The sequence below is a fragment of the Amblyomma mixtum genome, chromosome 1 (assembly GCF_055824585.1).
Source record: "Amblyomma mixtum isolate Tamu chromosome 1, ASM5582458v1, whole genome shotgun sequence".
Classification (NCBI taxonomy): domain Eukaryota; kingdom Metazoa; phylum Arthropoda; class Arachnida; order Ixodida; family Ixodidae; genus Amblyomma; species Amblyomma mixtum.
Window position 1 is genome coordinate 198,338,247 of NC_143012.1, and position 17,754 is coordinate 198,356,000.

At 45.9% G+C, this 17,754-nt stretch overlaps 1 protein-coding gene across 1 annotated transcript in view; it reads left to right on the plus strand.

Annotated features, from left to right (window-relative positions):
- LOC149370510 (MAM and LDL-receptor class A domain-containing protein 2-like) overlaps positions 1–17,754 on the plus strand; it is a 94,065-nt gene that overhangs the window by 57,897 nt on the left and 18,414 nt on the right. Inside the window, exons 18-21 of the mRNA XM_089577884.1 lie at positions 4,044–4,183; positions 4,777–4,887; positions 11,131–11,347; positions 13,907–14,071. Of these exons, the coding sequence (XP_089434010.1) occupies positions 4,044–4,183; positions 4,777–4,887; positions 11,131–11,347; positions 13,907–14,071 (633 nt within the window). The remainder of the gene's footprint in view (positions 1–4,043; positions 4,184–4,776; positions 4,888–11,130; positions 11,348–13,906; positions 14,072–17,754) is intronic.

A 17,754-nucleotide genomic window follows, 5' to 3' on the forward strand; every position in this document is an offset into this window, starting at 1 on the left:
TCGAAATGTTCAGACGGCTTTCAGTGATGATACTATGAGCAGCACACTGATTAAGCTGTGGTGCAACTGGTTTAAAGACGGCCGCACATCCGTGGAGAGAGGGCCACGCTCCGGTCGGCCATCAACATGCCGAAATGACCAGGTAATTTCCGAAGTGAACGCTGTGGTGATGCGGGACTGTTGTGTGACTATCCGAGAAATTGCGGGAGAGGTGGACATCAACATTTTTTCTGCACATTCCCTTATCACCGAAAATTTGGCCATGGAAAGAGTGGCAGCGAAATTCGTGCCGAAGCTGCTGACGGTCGAGAAAAAACAGCTTCGTGTTGAAGTCCCACAGGAGATGCTGGATTCCACAAACAGTTACCCTGACTTCACCGACGCCGTAATCACTAGTGACGAGTCTTGGGTGTACGGGTACGACCCGGAAACCAAATCCCAGTCGTCACAGAGGACGCATTCCACGTCACCAAGACCAAAGAAGGCCCGCCAAGTGCGCAGCACTGCCAAAGTGATGCTGGCTGCTTTTTTGACTCCCTCTGTGTGGCACACCACGAGTACACACCCCACAGGGTCAAAGAATGACTAAAGAGTACTACAGGGATGTCGTCCATCGCCTACGTGGTGCTGTGCGGCGCAAGAGACCGGAATTGAGGTCAACAAGAAATTGGCGCATCCCTAGCGGCATTGCTCCTGCACATTCCTCGCATTTGATTCAGATTTTCTGGCGAAAAACCAGCATCCTGTAGTTCAACAGGCTCCTTACTCTCCTGATATGTCCCCCTACGACTTCTGGCTGTTTCCTAAAATCAAGAGGCCATTGGAAAGAGCGCGATTTCAGAAAAGAAAGGACATTATGGCTGCAACGACAGCAGAGCTAAATTCTATTCCGAAAAGGGCCTTTTCGGAATACTTCCAACAATGGCAGCACCGCTGGGAGATGTATATGGAGCCCCAAGGAGACTACTTTGAAGGTTATGAGGTTTCTAACGCTCCAGTTATGCCAGTTTTTTTTCTTCGGCCAAAGGTCGGATACTTTTCTAACAGACCTCGTATCTGATCTGCAGTTTAAATACATCGGCACCGGTTTGGACTGAAGTTGTCATCCAGTTCCATGTAAACGGTCATGCCTACCTTCTTAGTGCATGTCTCGAAAAGCACGGAAGATAGCTTTCCTCCGACCCTAAGAACGCTGAATGGAAAGTGAAGCCTAGCACAATTTGCGATCTGTGCTAGAGCTCCCCAAAAAAGATTGGTTCCTCCTTGCTTTCAGAGGGCATTTGTTCTGTTCGATTATCGCAGCTTCCCTCGATTTATGTTGCCCTTGTAATGTGTGCCCGTTGTTCCAACGTTTTTTTAAAGTACTATAGAACATTCTGCCCTTCTCAAAGTGCGAATGAAAACGTTTCCTGGTAATGAATTAACTTTGACAAAATTAGAACAATACTCACAAGACTAATGATAGTTTGCTGAGAAGGACACAAATAAAAAGAAAACGAATATTTTGTTATCTGCATGTTCCGGCAGCTTACGTTCGCGGAAATAGTGATCCCTTAGGAAGCCTCATGAAACAAGAACGCGAATTCCCATCGTAGATTGAGATGTCTACTTCCTTAAATACACGCATATTGCTTATAATCGGGAGAGCATACTTGAATAAAAATCGTATGGGGAGAAGGCAGGCGTTGACCGACGGCACCGCGGTGCTCCCCAGCGTTCTGGTTACCCTTTGAGAATATCAGTCATGCTCGTATAAAATTTTCCCTGCTTCCCCCTCTCAGCTAAGTACAAGGCTATATCCCAGTTTTCGCTGCTCATTAAAACTTCCTGTCGGGCGAGCTGGTAGTTCATCTTGAAGTAGAAATGTTATAGCGCTAACAAAGACACGGACAAGAGAGACGAAACACACACAAGCGCTAACTGTCAACTGGATTTATTCGACGAAAGCCACACCTTTTATAGGCCGAAGGATCGTGACAGAAAAGATGACCAAAAGCAAAAACAAGGGTTGTGTCAGAGCCATCAAATCGCGAGCGCATGCGCCGGTAGGCAAGGGCATCACACTTCCGTTTTTCTTCCATGTAATCAACAGGTAGCGGCATTAAAGAACTCAATCTCAGCCTGGAACAGAGATAAAGAAGGTTCGCTGATGCACTCGCTGCCAAGTTTCTGTATGTGGTAGCCTTCTAAGTTTATCCGTGCTGTCCTGTCTTTACTTTTACCAAGAACCTTCGTCTCCTCAAACCGGGCCACACATGCTCCACCATTACTTACATGGGCAACAAGATGCTTGTATTTATCGTTTTTGTTTTCTAAATTGAGGGCGTGTTCCCCTAGACAGTCGTTGACACAACGTCCAGTTTGGCCTACATAAAACTTTCCAGAAGACAAGGAATTGGAATAAACCACTCCAGTGGAACACCTTACAAACGCCTTCTGATGCTTTTTCAGGCGCTCGCGCTTTTTTGCAGTCCAAATGCGCGGGCAGAGCTTTCGCAGCTTCTTGGGAGCCGAGAACAAAACAGGTACTCCATGCCTGCTAGCAACTTTTTTGAGGTTATGTGAGATTTTGTGATGGTAGGGCACAACCTCTGGCCTAGGGGCCTCTTGAAGAGCACCAGCCGTTTTTCGTCTCGTTCCACGTTTGAGCTTCTGAAGGATGGCCTCAGAGATTGCTGTCCGAACCGACCAGAGAAACCCTGCAGCCACAAGCCGGCTTATCTGATAATTAAAGCTCTGAAACATCTGATGTGGGCACGATTTTTGGAGATAAGATTCCAAGCATAGCGACGCTATTCCTCTCTTGATAATCGTGTAATAGCTGCTCATACGACAGGTCACGAAGCTTTAGTGCCTCGAGAAGACGAGCCGCTTTTTATACGGGATCCCATGGAAGCATCGTAGCCGCATGTGTTAAAAGTTTATCTTAGGGATTCACTGGAAACTGCAACACCGGCCGACACCAAAGCACAGCGGCGATTTATAAAGCGTCACTCCACATGGCAAATCTGAAAATAAGCCATGAAAAAGTTAGCACGTGAGCATCCCTGCCCATACATGGGAGGAAGTTTCGAGAACAGGCTGGCAAGCGGCTCGCAGCGATCAAATTGTGTGAGTGCTCGGAAGCTCCGTTTTGGTTTCTTACTACCGTCAGTGCTTTTTCAGCGTAAAGGCACTCGTGGCATGCAATAAAAAATTGGCAGTGGCTTAGCTCGGTTATGCCAGGATATACGTAGCGAAAGCCGTCTCGCGGCGGCATATTCACGGCGTTTAGCCAGCCGTTCGACACGCTGTTTCTCTCTTTTCTGGGCGATTCGTTTCCTCTTCATCTCGTCCCGATGTCGTTTCCAGGCCTCCCTCTGCTTAGGAGGCTTGTCGCCGTCCATACTGCCGCCTCAATTGTGGTTGCGGCGCATGCAAGCTCTCCTTTTCAATCCTCCGACATGTTATCAGGCATGCGACACAGCTGGCGAAGCGAGCGGAGGCGAGCGCAAGGAGCAGGCGAGCATGTGACGTCATAACAATCGGCGGCGGTGGCTCCGCAGCGAGGCGCGCGGTGTGACGTCATGCCAGATGGCGCGACGAGCGCACTGCGTCCGCCAGCTGCGGCGGTTGCTAGGCAACGGGCTCAATGTCGGTCTCTGTGACTCCTCGGAGCACCGCCACAGCGAAATCACAAGTTCACTGTGCACCACTGCCCCTGTGCACGAGAGATAAACATGCCGCGTCGATTTCCTGTGAAACAATAGGCAGAAGTTGTTAAGAACAGGCCAATGCAATCGAATAAAAGGGACGCTTATACTGAGTCAGTACATACTAAACTTTTATAATATTGTTAGCTTGCGCTGGACTGTCATATAATGAAGCGAACTCAGAACTCGCACATCAGGTTACGGAAAATACAATGCTTGCATTGGCAACAGGCCCTACTCATACTTCCATTTTGCGACAGCATCCTCGAGGGGGGCAGTCTGAAGATCAGAAAATTGTTTGTACTGAACATACGAACGGTGCTGCTCGTAAAATATTGCTTGCTCTCGCAGAGTACGGCCTGGCGACGAACCAGTACTCTTGCCCCAAGTCAAGCTGCACAGTGAAGAGCCCCATGTGGACGGGCCAGAGCGGTGCGCAGTGCCTCGAGTTCTGGTACTTGCCTGCCGAAAACAAAGACGCTCATCTGCAGGTGAGCCTAACAGGGAGAAAAAAGCTCAGTGAACTGCCACCGTAATAAACAAATCGCTATACACACGGTTTCATTGTGCCGAAGAAAAAGTTGCTTAACACATCGCATGGACAAGTTCATGGACGGCATGCACAGGACATCCATTCATTTTTATTGCCGCTGGGTGGCGCTGACGGAACCAGAAGAATGAAAACATCTGGACAGCTACTGAACTGACCGATTTGTGAGATTTGATAAATGACAGCACCAACCAGGTTGATAAACATGTTACCTGTAGGAAACTTCATAGATCAGTGTAAGAACCGCTGTAAGTGTTCTGGAGAAATACAGACCTGGTTCAAGACAAAAATGATATTATAATAAAAGAAACATGAAAAAAAACTTGAGGAACGGGTTTATGCGAAAAATATTTACGGTTTTCCGGGCTCCCATTATTAGCGTTCAGGCCTGTTGCTTCAGCGCATGCTGTGCAGTCAGGTATTTGTACTGTATACCGCTAGCTTCACATGCCACGGCTCTTTCAGATCTATTTTAGTGTGCAGACGTGCTCTACTCCTGAGTGCCTTAAAAGGTGTGAAATTCCTTTCACCCAGGCGGAAATGCTGGCGAACGGCAAGAGCGAAATTCTGTGGAGCATTCCAGTTCATTCGGACAGAGAATGGACGCTGGCGCGAGTGCAGTTCGTTCAGCGGGAGGATTTTCAGGTGAGGATAATGTCAAGCAAAAAATGAAACCACATTTTTTTCTAAGGCTTTTGTTTTTGTTGCGGAAATATTAATTCGTTGGGAATGTAGTAGACGGGTCGATGAAATTGAACTATTTCTTGCTTTTCTTTTTTTCTTGCGCCATCTCTTACGCCCGTCCCCCTCCCGAAATCAAGCTAATCCCCTTCCATTAATTTTCTTGGCAGTACTGTTGGTGGGCATTTACAGCCTTTGTCAAAAGTTTGGAGCCCAGGGGGTTTTCTTTTGAGTCACACTTTGTCATTCTTAATGGATCTCTAGCACTCTAAATTTCCTGGCCATGAGAAGATTTCTGGTACTGCCTCCTGCAATAGATAGGACTTCCATGAATGCTCCTGGAGTCCCAATATAAAGCTCGGAAGTGAACCCCCTGGGCTCTAAACTTTTCACAAAACTGTACCACCCAGCAAAGGTGGTCGCCATCTTTTACATACCATGGATATGTAGAAGGGATATGCCTGACTAGGCAGTCAATAAAAGATGAAAGTTATCGGTAAAAGTTCCTACATCTGAAAGAAGTGGTCGTGCCGGGTGGCATTGTGCAATTTTGGTAACGCGTAGAACAAGCCTGCGATCGCGTTCAGTGAAAGAATGGAACTCATTTTGTTTTAAGCGCTGCTTCTTTCTATCAAAAATTTCGCAAGAGCCACTGTGATACTGAAGTGAACTGTGGATCAAGGGCCTCTTCAAGTTCCTTAGAGAGCGCAAGGTCAGCCAATTGAATGCATCCATTTCTCCGCGATCTACTCGTTCATATTAACAATAATGATCGCACTGTGAGGTGGGCTTGAGCACTCTTTTATTATTGTTTACCAATTTTAGACTGGCTTTGCTTTCTTTAAATGAAATATTATGCTTGAGTCGACGCTGTCTCCTACAGGCGTGAAGTGCCTCGCGTGGGACTGGCTGAATGTATCAAAGCGCTTATTCCACTGTTTGGGAACTGGTATATACATGCGTAAAAATTTAGTTAACTAATATATCACGGGCAAATTTTATCTACTGCAAATGGGCACATTTCCGTAAAGACGGCACATGGCAGTTTGTGATAGATATATTGATTTTAGATTTTAAAAATTGTGGCCTTGCATGACGCTGAAGCAGTTATCTCTCTTCAGATGAGTTAAATCGACGTCAGTGTGTAGAGTACCTCCCGACGGCTGAATATACTTTGCACTAAAATCACTTCCGAGCGCCGCCGAAGGCTTCACAGCCCTAGCATGTGTTATTTGTCTCACAGCCTTCAGGATAAGGCGGTTGAATACCTAGTGTGTGCTGAGCACGGAACAAGACTTTTGGACCCCTGAAGCAGAGCGATATATACGGCCATTTTCTCCTGCGTCGTGAGTGCCCTCATCGGCTCCGTTTTTGAGAGATCAGAGAAGAACTTCGCGAACGAGGTGTTCGGTCGAGAAAAGATCAAGAAGCCTGAGGCTCACGCTGACTGCTATAGAGTGAGCTTTGAAGATTGCTTCAGTAATTAGAATTACACACCTCCTTTGATTATGACCAGTGGTTACCTGCTCTTTGTACAGTAGCAGAGGCATTGGGGTGCTGGCTTGCAGAGCCAGTTAAGATTTCTTGATGATCTAAGCTTTTCAACAGCACACTCTTCAAAACGAGCCGCAAAGAATTCCTTAATGACTACGAATAAAGGAAACATGCGCGAGGCTTGATTTTTTATCGCATCATGCTTTTTCCACATGCTGGCTCAAGGCCAGTTCAGTTGTACTCCTTCCAGTGAGGACTGTCGACCATGGATATGAGGCGTTATAAAGGAATTTTGAATATTTGTTACAATAATGGCCAGTGTTGCTCATTTTACAAGGTGCAGCAGTGGCAGAGTATGAGCGAAGAGCACTAGAGGCGCCACCGGACGCGAAGCTTAGGTCATTTAAGCTTCGACTGTTTTCAATGAGAGTAGCAAAAGATTTTTTTTTCAGCTCGTTTTTACCCGTATAATAACAAGAACTCGCGAAAAAAAAATACTAGTGCTTACTGTTGATGCTTAAAAGGGAAATACAGCAAGAGCTGAGTTATGCCAGATTTGAGGTCTCGCAGGAGCCGCAATATGTCTTACACAAAGCATGAGTATCTACTGGATAGTGAGGCACTTTAGCACAAACTTGCATGCTGCACTTTACCATTACACGGCCACTAGGAGCCGATGTCTATGCCCCGGTGGCAATGAAAGACGAAGGCCCCATTGGCGGCGACGACGTTTCTCACGACGCTTCATTTACGTAGCTCACATGCAGAAGCGCCTTTACGGACTAGCCCTACTGGATCACGAAGCCATTGCTGCCGGTAGTCGTTAGGCTCTCAATGCTTATCTGCTGTGCGCTGAGCTTCCCTCTAAACGGTAGCTACGCGGTGACGTCGATTGGGCAGCAATTCCAAAGCACACTGTCGAGCAAAAGCCTCTTCAGCTTCCTGTGTGCCGCACGGGAAGACCGCGCTATGCCACAAGTGTTCTTTATACAGTATATCACCGCGCAACGACAGCTCGCTGCGCCACGGTTGGACAGCGCCACCTCGAAGCTCAGCACTTTACGCAGCGACCTTGTGTGTTACACGAACGCCGTGAATTTTGGGTTAAGGGGATGAATAATGCAGCAGCGCATTCTGTGGTGGATGAATGTGAGGATAGACTGGTGATATTCGGAGCGTCCCCTTTGAAATAAGGTGGTGGCGGCGCTGCCATGCTGGGTGCATTTTTGGCTATAATTCTTGAACCTGCCTGTCAAACTTACAGGTACTTTCTAAAAATTTCTCATCTTTCTTTAAATGCAAATTTTATTGACTTTCAAGCTTGAGAAATTTTTAATCATGAACTTTTGCCCTTACTGTGCTGAAGTAGTTTTAAGCCGCCAATCTTCGAAAAGCTTTTTGATCAAGACTGCTGCAGATTCGCATTACCTTTTTTGTCGCTAAACCCAAGGGCGACTTGGATAGTGACTGTGGTTGTGTCAAGATCTGGATTTATACTGCGACATTCCAGTAAAATATATTCAATTTCTCCTACTGAGAAGTGTCACAGCCAACCCACGCAGTTGGATTTGAAGGCGATGACGACAACGAATTCCGAGGCTTTCATACAAAACAAATGCTAGGATTGGTCTCTTTAGGCTTCCCGATTGCTGCGGCTGGCCTGAATAAAGTCTTTTTTACGTTTGGTGAGGTGCGGATATTTCTTCCACCTCACACTGGAGCTTCGAAGCAACCCCCTGCTCTTGGAGTAAGCCATTCCCAATGACGCCAGCCCGACTAACTCCCAGGTCCCCCCCCCCCTTGTCGTCTTCTGTTCTGGTGTGCTCCGTTAGCCCGACCCCAACATCTTTAGCTGCACTTACGACCACGATGCCGACGACTGGTAGTCGTTATATGAACACGTGAGCGTCTACAACGAATGGGACAATTCGACTGAGCTCGGAAACGTCCTTTCTACATTGTTGACGGTGCCAAATTCTAGTCCTACAGCCATGAGGCAGACCTTCATACGTGGGATTTTTTCAAGACCATTTTCTCAGATGTCTTCGGCCGAAATACCTTCAGTGAGCTACGCACAGCACAACGCTCCTATGCTCACGCTCAACAGGGAGAAGAGCCAATTATCAATTACACCGAGGATGTTGTCCATCTGTGTAAACGAACCTCAATCCCTCGATCACTGAAGGCAACAAGATTAACAACACTTTGAAGGCCATATCTGACGAAACCTTCCACATGTTACTAGCCAAGAATTCCCAAACCATCGGCAACGTGATTAAGCTTTGTAAAAGCTACGACGTACTGAAGAAACAACGGGCTTCTACTCACCCTTCCTGTGTTCTTGACTAGTCCCCCGCCTGGTTGGCCTTTGGCGGTCTCCGTGCCGATCCGTCCCCGTTGCTCCTAGAGATCCAGGCATTCATATGCGAAGGGGACACCAACTTCCCTATTGCCTGTTTCCGAGCAGCCTACGCCATGCTTCGCGCTCTCGATTCGGCGCGTCATCCAGGAGCAGGTAGCGGAGGCTTCAAAGCTCGGTCATCACAGCTGTTGCTGATGCACTCCTACGAAAAATCAAAGGTACCTTGTTTGAAAAGCCGTGTGAGCCAAGAAAGCAAGCTGTGAAACCAGAAGTGCTCCCGTATGTTCAGAGGGTCGCCATAAATGTGAAAAAGGTGGCGAATAGACAGCGTACTAATCACGTTTTCGTCTCCACGAAAACTTGCTCTGCGCGCGCATTACGAGGGAAGGTACTAAGAGCGCTTGCCATAAAAACACGACAAACCGTTTTCAAAGTGCAGCACCGGTGTGGCGTATCAGATACCATTGACTTGCGGGAAAGCATATGCGGGCCAAAGGGGGCGATGCGGGAATGAATGGGCAGCTGAGTACGAGTGGTCGCTATAAGGAGGCTGTGAAGGTTGCGAAAACACGGTACGAACCACAAAGAAGAGACATAGAGACACACACTGCGCACTAACAACTGGTTTCTCTTCGCGAGAACGCATATTTATACACCTGACCACGCATGCTCAAACGCTATCTTTAACCATAATAGTCATGCCAAGGGCTGTACACGCAGACGACGTGAACGCAAAAAAATTAATTTCAGCTGCGTACAGAGCCACGTACGTATCACTATTACAGTCTACTGCTTTTTCCTTTATGTGGAAAGCTTCCAAAGTTAGGCACGCGTGTTCGTTTCTGCTTTTGCCAGGTATCACGGTCTCGTCAATTCGCGTTGCGCAATTGCTGCAATAACTAAGGTGGGACACAAGATGTGCCCCTTTGTCTGTGCTGTTCTTAACTTTATTCGCATGCTCCCTGAGTCGCTCGTTTATGCACTGCCCTGTCTGCCCGATGTTGGTCTTACTACATGAAAGAGGGAAGGCATATACCACCCCGGCGGCGCAAGGGTTGTATGATGTCCCGTGCCTGATTAGGCAGCCACTCCTTCTATCTCCGTACGTGCGGGACGACCACAGCTTTGCCAGTTTATTCGGTGCGGAAAACGCCACAGGGACATCATGCCTGCCTGCAACTCTCTTGAGGCGATGAGACACCTTATGCAGATAAGGTACCACCACAGGTCCGAATGCTTCACGTTCACTCGTACCCCTCATGCTTGGCATACCGGTCTTCATCTCTCGTATCAGGGCCTCGGCAACCACCGTCAATAGCGACATAGGCAAACCTGCTGCCGAAAGCCGGATATTAGTGATACGTCCGAGGCTCTGTACGCAGCTGAAATCAATTTTTTTTTTTGGCGTCCGCGTCCGCTTTAACAGCCCTTTGCATGACTATTGTGGTTAAAGATAGCGTTTGAGCATGCGTGGTCAGGTGCATAAGTTTGCGTTCTCAAGAAGAAAAAAGCAGTTGTTAGTGTGCCTGTATGTGTCTCTGTGTCTCTTCTTTGTAATTCGTCCCGTGTTTGCGCAACCTTCACCTTCACAGCAACATGTACCAACTAGGCCCAACCGCAGCAACATGCACTAACTTAAGCAGTACTGTGCAGAATGAAATATATGTCACCGAGCGGCACCACATTCGCCGCTGGAAAAATGCTACCACTTCATAAAGAGTGAACCATGGTTTCATGAGATAATGATTCTGGGCAGGAGCAACGATACTAAGGCAGCGGAGGTTTTGGAAGTTTTGCACATGAGAGTAGATTTTGTCAGCGATACCTCTGTGACCTTTCATTAAGACCGAGATGTCGTATCTTGAGCGGTTTGATTGATTGTGTGCGGCCTTGCTCCAGTGCGTGCCGTGGGTTTCCTTATATTTGCTCGCTTCGCAGCGAATAAAGATAGATGAAGTTAGCGCTTGCCCTGCTTCGTTCTTCCGTTATGTTTGTTTCTGTAAGAGCTATTGTTTCCTGCCTCAAGTACTATGCACCAGCTAGCCGGAATTTAAGTTATCCTAAATTAAGTTGATGTGTCTGCAAACGTTTTTGCAATCATTATTCTCCCCACCGATTTATGAGATAGATTGTCCTAGTCAATAGCCGTCAGTATAACCTCATGGATAGCACTGAGGTATTGAGATGTCATAACCGGCTTACAGAAATAACCACTAGATGGAAACCTTCGTGTTCGATAAGGCCTTTGAAGGCAGGCTACTTTCTTACATCGCGCTTTGAAGGTGCACTCACTGAGGACTCCTGTTCCCTTCTAACCTTCACCTTCTTTTCTGTCACACTGCCTCATGCAGGTCGTGTTCCGAGCTCTACTTCCTGTTGAAGATTACCGTTCTTTCGCTGTGGACGACGTGGCACTACGACCTGAGCCATGTGTCCACCCTGTCGAGTGCAACTTCACTGACGGGCTTTGCGGCTACATCAACAAATTCAAAGACGAGTTCCGCTGGCTTGTCGGCACGGGCCGTCTCGAAAATCCCAGCCTCAAGCCCAATGTTCCCATTCCTACAGGTATAAACGGCTTGAAACGGCTCAATTCATGGCGATGCAAATACAGCGAAATGAAAGGGGCTTAATCGGCTTAGGGGCCGCTGAATAAATGGACACTTTAAGTCAGACCAATTAACCGAATTGGTGACCTGGTCAATTGAGCATCCACCTCGCATGCGGGAGGTGCGGGGTTCGATTCCCAGTGCCACCGAGTACCCACGGGTGACACAAGGGTACAAGCTTTCCCATGGCTGGTGCTCGGCTTCTTTAGGGTGAAATACTTGGGAAATGAATCCTTGACCCCAGCTTGAAAAAAAAAAAACCTTGTCCCATGGCGCGCTTTGGCCACAGTTCCCTTGCGCCATAAGAATCCATTACCATCAAGTCAGACTAATTTAGTTTGCACTTTTGAGGCCACTTGGTACCCTTCTTGTTCATGATGTCCGCCTTGACACGTAATGAGTTTGTCGCGACTGTTCACGCATAGTAAGTACCAAATCCTCGTAGCTTCTGTCAGTGTGTAGATTTGACACCAACATAATCAGACAACACTCAAACACTGCACGACAAAAGACTCTTCGAATGGAAGATAATGTATTCAGGAACGTTCGGTAACTAGCAAAACTCCGCTATTCGTAATATAAGACAGCATGCCTGCTTGCTCAGGAAGGTATACTGCGCACTCTAAGCACACGGAACTGATGCAAATTTCTGATTAATAGTGAAGAAAAAATATGGACTGACACCCGCTTGAAATTAGTTTCCACTCAGAAGTTCTTTAGTTACCGGTTCTGAACAGCATTCGTTCAATATAGTGACCATCCTGCAGCACCTTCAGGTTTCTGACTCAGTGTCGGAAATTAGTAAGCAAGCTTTTTAACATTGAGCCACCGCCCAGTATCCAGGCCGAAAAACTTGGCGTTCAGTAATCTTTTATTAAGCCATCGATGCAACACAAGAGAATAAACGTAAAATATACTATGTACTTGTCCACTCCCGTCTCATTTATTGTTCTCCGGTGTGGTCAACGACAACTGAGACAAATGTGAAATGCCAATTACCATTACAAAAGCGAGCTATGCGGGCGATTGGAAACGTGCCCTACACGGAAAGCACGGCGCCATATTTTACCATATATAGCTTGCTTCAGATAAAAAAAACTGTTTAAACAAGAACTATCTCTGGAAGAGCTACGCCAATACCGTGCAGATATAACGAAATTTCAAGAAAACTATCAAGCTAGACAGTCCCCGTATGAACTTGGACAGAGCGAAATAGTTTAGACCACATCACGTACCAATTACGGCATACAGATGTTATTGTCGCAAATACCAGAACTCTTCAGTAAGTACCTTGACATATTAAACTTACTAAGTTATGTAGTCTCTGCAGTCCGATTCAAAAAGCAAATTAAAGTAATATTTTTATCTGAGCAGGAGGTGCATGGGTTAAACTACTGAGCAAACTCTTGGTGCTATTAACCATTATTATGTTGTACTACCATCATGCACTATAGATCATATCCCATTACTTATGTACACCGGATTACATTCAGCATTATCAAGATTTGTTTGGTGAAACATTTTTATTTACTGATAAACTTAATGCAGCAGATAAGAGATTGCTTTTGTATTATCACAATTCAAATAAGTTATTTTCCTCTTCCTTCTACAAAAGATTAGAGTGTAACCTAAGACGGCGTGTGCCTTACTATATTTGATTGATGTTTTACACTTGGGTCTACGCATGATGTATAGTCATAAGTACACACATGCTGCCTATGCTGTCAGAGCGGCATAGTCTGGTCAGGCCGCATCCGGGCCTTTTGCTATTGCCTCCTGAGACAATTTGTTTTAAATTTTCTCCAATAAAAAAGGAAGAAAGAAAGAAAGATTCGATGCATGTCACGCTAGCCCCTTTTTCCTCCGAATCAAGTGCGTACGCCGAATACAGCTCGGGAACAAAGCAGATTTAAGAGGGCCGTAATTGTTTTTAATTCGGAATTAAGGGGCATTGGTTTATATTCTTTTGACTAAGGAAGCGCAAAAAATGCATTCTGCAAATATTGCTCTTGCCTGCTCAACAGGCCCGCATATATCCGCTCCTGTCACGGTGTTATAATACAGTGTAACTCGTTCAGTCTGTCATGGGGCGCAACAAAGTAAACTATCATGGCAAGAATTATCCAATTACATTGACATCAGATGCTGACGTCGTCATTGCCGCCATTAACGTAATCACCATAATTAGCGCAAGCACTTCCACTGATGGGCGTATGCCTCTGCTAAGAACCACAGAACAACAGCGGTCTATACCAGTTACAGCCGCCCTTCGAACTTCCTTCTTGATTTAGAGTCGGATGTCAATAACTGCATGTTAAACCATTTCAATTTACTGCGTAACATAGCCAACTGGGGAGAGAGCGGAACAATGCGGACTTAACTTCTGAAACACTTCTGACAATAAATTAAGTGCGCAAGCTTAAGGGTTTTTGCGTGTGCGGGTGTGTGGGAAACGCATGAGACAAGTGGAATCTCAAAAGGGATGATCTATGTCTGAGTTCCGAAATCTGATGTGCAGATCAATCATCGTCGTTTGCATACCTCGACTTGACAGTAGGTATAAAAGGCAACCGGCTGATTCCGAAGTCTCTTCTGGCGAAAACAGCGGGCCTATTGAGTGCACCATTTGATATCCTTGATGACAACACGAAGATAGCCGTCAAGTACTTCAGGAACGGGCCAGGTAAGTGGACTCCGTCTGATTCGTCACTGTTAATAAATCTGTAGCCATGTTGCACCTGTTGCACAACCAGGAGAAGCTACTCCTCACGGTATGCCATTCAGACTTATCTTTCGGTATTTTGTGCAATGCTTGGCACTCTAAAACTTTTCATCTCTATACGACCTATTTTATTTCAGAACAGGAAAAGGTCTAGATTGTGCGAGTAGGATAAACACCCAACCTCGCACTCAATCATTCTATTTCCAATCCTTTCAATAAAAAGACTATTTTTCCCCTTTATACTAGCCCAACTGGGCGCCTCTCAGTCGCCTTACTCGGTCTACTGACAAAGCGAATCCGCAAAATTTATCCGATGTACGCCTGAACTTCAGCAAATCAGAAGTAATAAAATATTTCTTATATGAAATGTTCTTTTTTTCACCTGAGAATTGAGAATAAAGCTTTTACTGATAGAAATAGTTCTCTCAGTAGCGTCTTCTGTAGGAAGAGACCTGGCAAATGCGCTACCTCTTGCAAGTGGTAAATCTTGAAACATTGTTCAGCGGCTCTATAGACCTATTTATAATCACTTTTGATTGGAATAAAGTTTATCCATTCCTTCCTTGGTGTCTTTTTTATTTGAATGCTCAAGTCTTACTTGATTTTCTTAAGAAATCACAGCGTAGACAATGCAGTCGTATCAGGTCACTGCTGCCAGAGTAGACTAGAAGCTCTTACTGTACGTACACAGTACAAAAAGTGAGCGCACAAAACGCAAAGCGTCTACTGGAAAAGTTTAGAGCCTTTTGAACGTAAGCAGGTTTAGGGCTGCGCTTTGGTGGATGCCAGTGAGTAATTACTTTATTACAGATCTACTCCACCTTGGGAGATTCCCTTAAAGATTTGACCAACACTGTTCCCTCTTCGAGTCAATGATCAATTCGCTCTCGCCCTGGTTAAGCTTCTCGTCCCAGTTAGCTCAATTGGTAGAGCGACTGCTCCGGTGAAGCAGAGGTCCCGGGTTCGAATCTCGGACCAGGACGAATTTTCCTTTAACTAAGAAGGTTCTTAGAAAGATATGCAGCTTTCCTTTGCAGCCGTATGGCTGCGCTTGGGTGGATGCCAATGAGTAATTACTCCCTTATTACATGATAGCGGCAGAAACCTCTCTACACAATGAAAGTTTGAGTTACTGCTGAAAAAAGCGCTTTCCACAATATAGAACCCAAGGCATACATGGATTAATGCCATTAAGGGCTCAAATTAATTTTGTATGGTCCTGTTTGATTTCCCAACATTTAGCAGTAACAAATTCGGAAGTCGCATTGCGTGCTACACTTGAGCAAAGTGCAGTGGGCTGTGAATAAACATCAGCTGCTGTTTCCATTATTAGCAATAGATAAAGGTTGAATTATTAGGCATCGAACAAATCATTTGTAACACTGAAAGTTTTTAAACAGCTTTGATTGAAGAAATTAGTCAGGAGCCTTCTACAATAGTATGCGCATAAGCCACTTTCTCAACCTTGGCTATTAAGGCAAAACGCAGTTGAGAGGACAGGTGTTCGTTGTTACGTTGCGGGTCTGTCGTCTTTTACTGGTTATTATATCAGTTATACTCCCCTACGAAAGCGTCAGAAAAATTGATAGAACCTTATCTACTCGTATTTACTCAAAATATAATCCTACTATGACTGGAGTTACTATATTGGGTGTTGTTATAAGAGAACATGAAAGACCTTACGGTTCGCTGAATGCACAGCTCAACTGGTCGTGAGCAAAATCATCATCATCATCATCAGACTCACTACGCCCACTGCAGGGCAAATGCCTCTCCCATGCCTCTCCGATTAACCCTTTCTTTTGCCAGCTGCAGCCACCGTATCCCCGCAAACATCTAAACCTCATCCACCGAACTAATTTTCCGGTGACCCCTGCTACGCTTGCCTTCTCTTGGATTCAATGGTGCTAGTCGTTTTTCCAAAAATATTGCAAGACAAAGTTTGATTGACACCTGTTCCTCGCGATAGTTTTCACTTGCATGATGTGTGCATTTCAGGCATACCACTAATTACGAGAAGCCATCAGCTATGCAATCAAGCAGAGTCAAGAGTGCTCAGAAAAGTGTAGTCTTTATGCGGGGTGTTTCGCTGAAGATGTTCTGCAAAGTTTAAAATAGCGCTTTTTCGGCATAGCCTTATCAGTTGCGCTGAGCATCAGAATACAGCCAAGACGCGCTACCTAGTCGGCTCGTTAACTAATCATCATTATCCTGAGCCTGACTACGACCACTGCAGGGAAAAGGCCTCTCTCATCCCCCAAAACTTATTAATCTCATCCGCCCACCTAACCTTCTGCCACCCTCTGCTACGCTTGCCTTCTCTCGGAACCCACTCAGTTACCAGCGGTTATCTTGCCTTTGCATTCGTGCCCAAGCCCATTTCTTCCTCTTCATTTCGACCAGGATATCCTTAACCAGCGTTTGTTCCCTCTCTCACTCTTTCCACTTCCGGTCTCTTAGGTCACACCTATCATTTTTCTTTCCATAGCTCGTTGCGTTGTCCTAAACTTAAGCTGAACACTTTTCGTTAGCCGCCATGTTTCTGCCCCATAGGTCAGCATCGATAAGATAAAACTATTGTATAGTGCCGCGAATCTTTGTTCAGTTTACTTGTTCATTCGTCGAAGCTGCCAGCACGCGGCATTATCGCTTTGTTTGTGATGCAAGATGTGACCAGATTTATCTCGTTTGATCGCATCTAGGCCTAGCCGATTCTACATTGCTCCAGACTGTTGTGGTTTCATTGCACGTCGTATCTCGAAAGCTCGCTATCAGCTTTAAATTGAGCATAGCCAAGAGCGGCTGGCATTCCATTCGGCGACCGCCGAAAACGCTTGTTGCTTTCGCTGCCGCCGAGTCATTCAGTTCACTGTGGGGGCAGGTAAGCCCAATAAACAGTTTCTTTTGGAAGCCTTCTTTCGCTGTCTACCTCACTGCTTGGATTGCGATCTCCAGTAGGTGACAATACTTTTCACCGGAGCGATATTGGTAAACTGCCATTCAAGTTCTGAGAGAACCTGCCATATGCGCTCCACCCCATTTTTATTCTTTTTGTTATTTCCCTCTCATGATCCCATCAGCGGTCATTACCTGCCCTAAGTAGGCGCATTACTCTAGCCCATCCAGCACCTCGTTAAAATCGTGAACTGCTGTTCCCTTGCGAACCTGTGGAATATTAGTTTTATTTTCTGCGCGTTAATTTTTAGAACAACCGTACTGCTCTGCCTGTCTAATTCATTGATCATGCTTTGCAGTTCATCTCCTGACTGACTTAGCAAGGTAATGTCATCAGAGAATTGCACATTACTTAGGTATATTCCATTTACTTTTATCCCCAACTGTTCCCAATCTAGGCTGGGGAATATCTGGTGTAAACAGGCGGTAAATAGCATTGGAGAGATTGTGCCTCCTTGCCTGGCACCCTTTCTTAGTACAATTTTATTGCTGACTTAAGGAATGACGTGGTAGCTGGGCGGTTGTTATAGATAACTTCCAGTATTTTCACATAACACTCTTTTACACACTGATTCGGCACTGTCTGTATGATTGCCGCGGTTTACACTGAGTCAAATGCTTTCTCGTAATCAGTGAAGACTATATATAGGGGCTTGTTGTATTCCGCGCATTTCTCTGTCATCTGATTG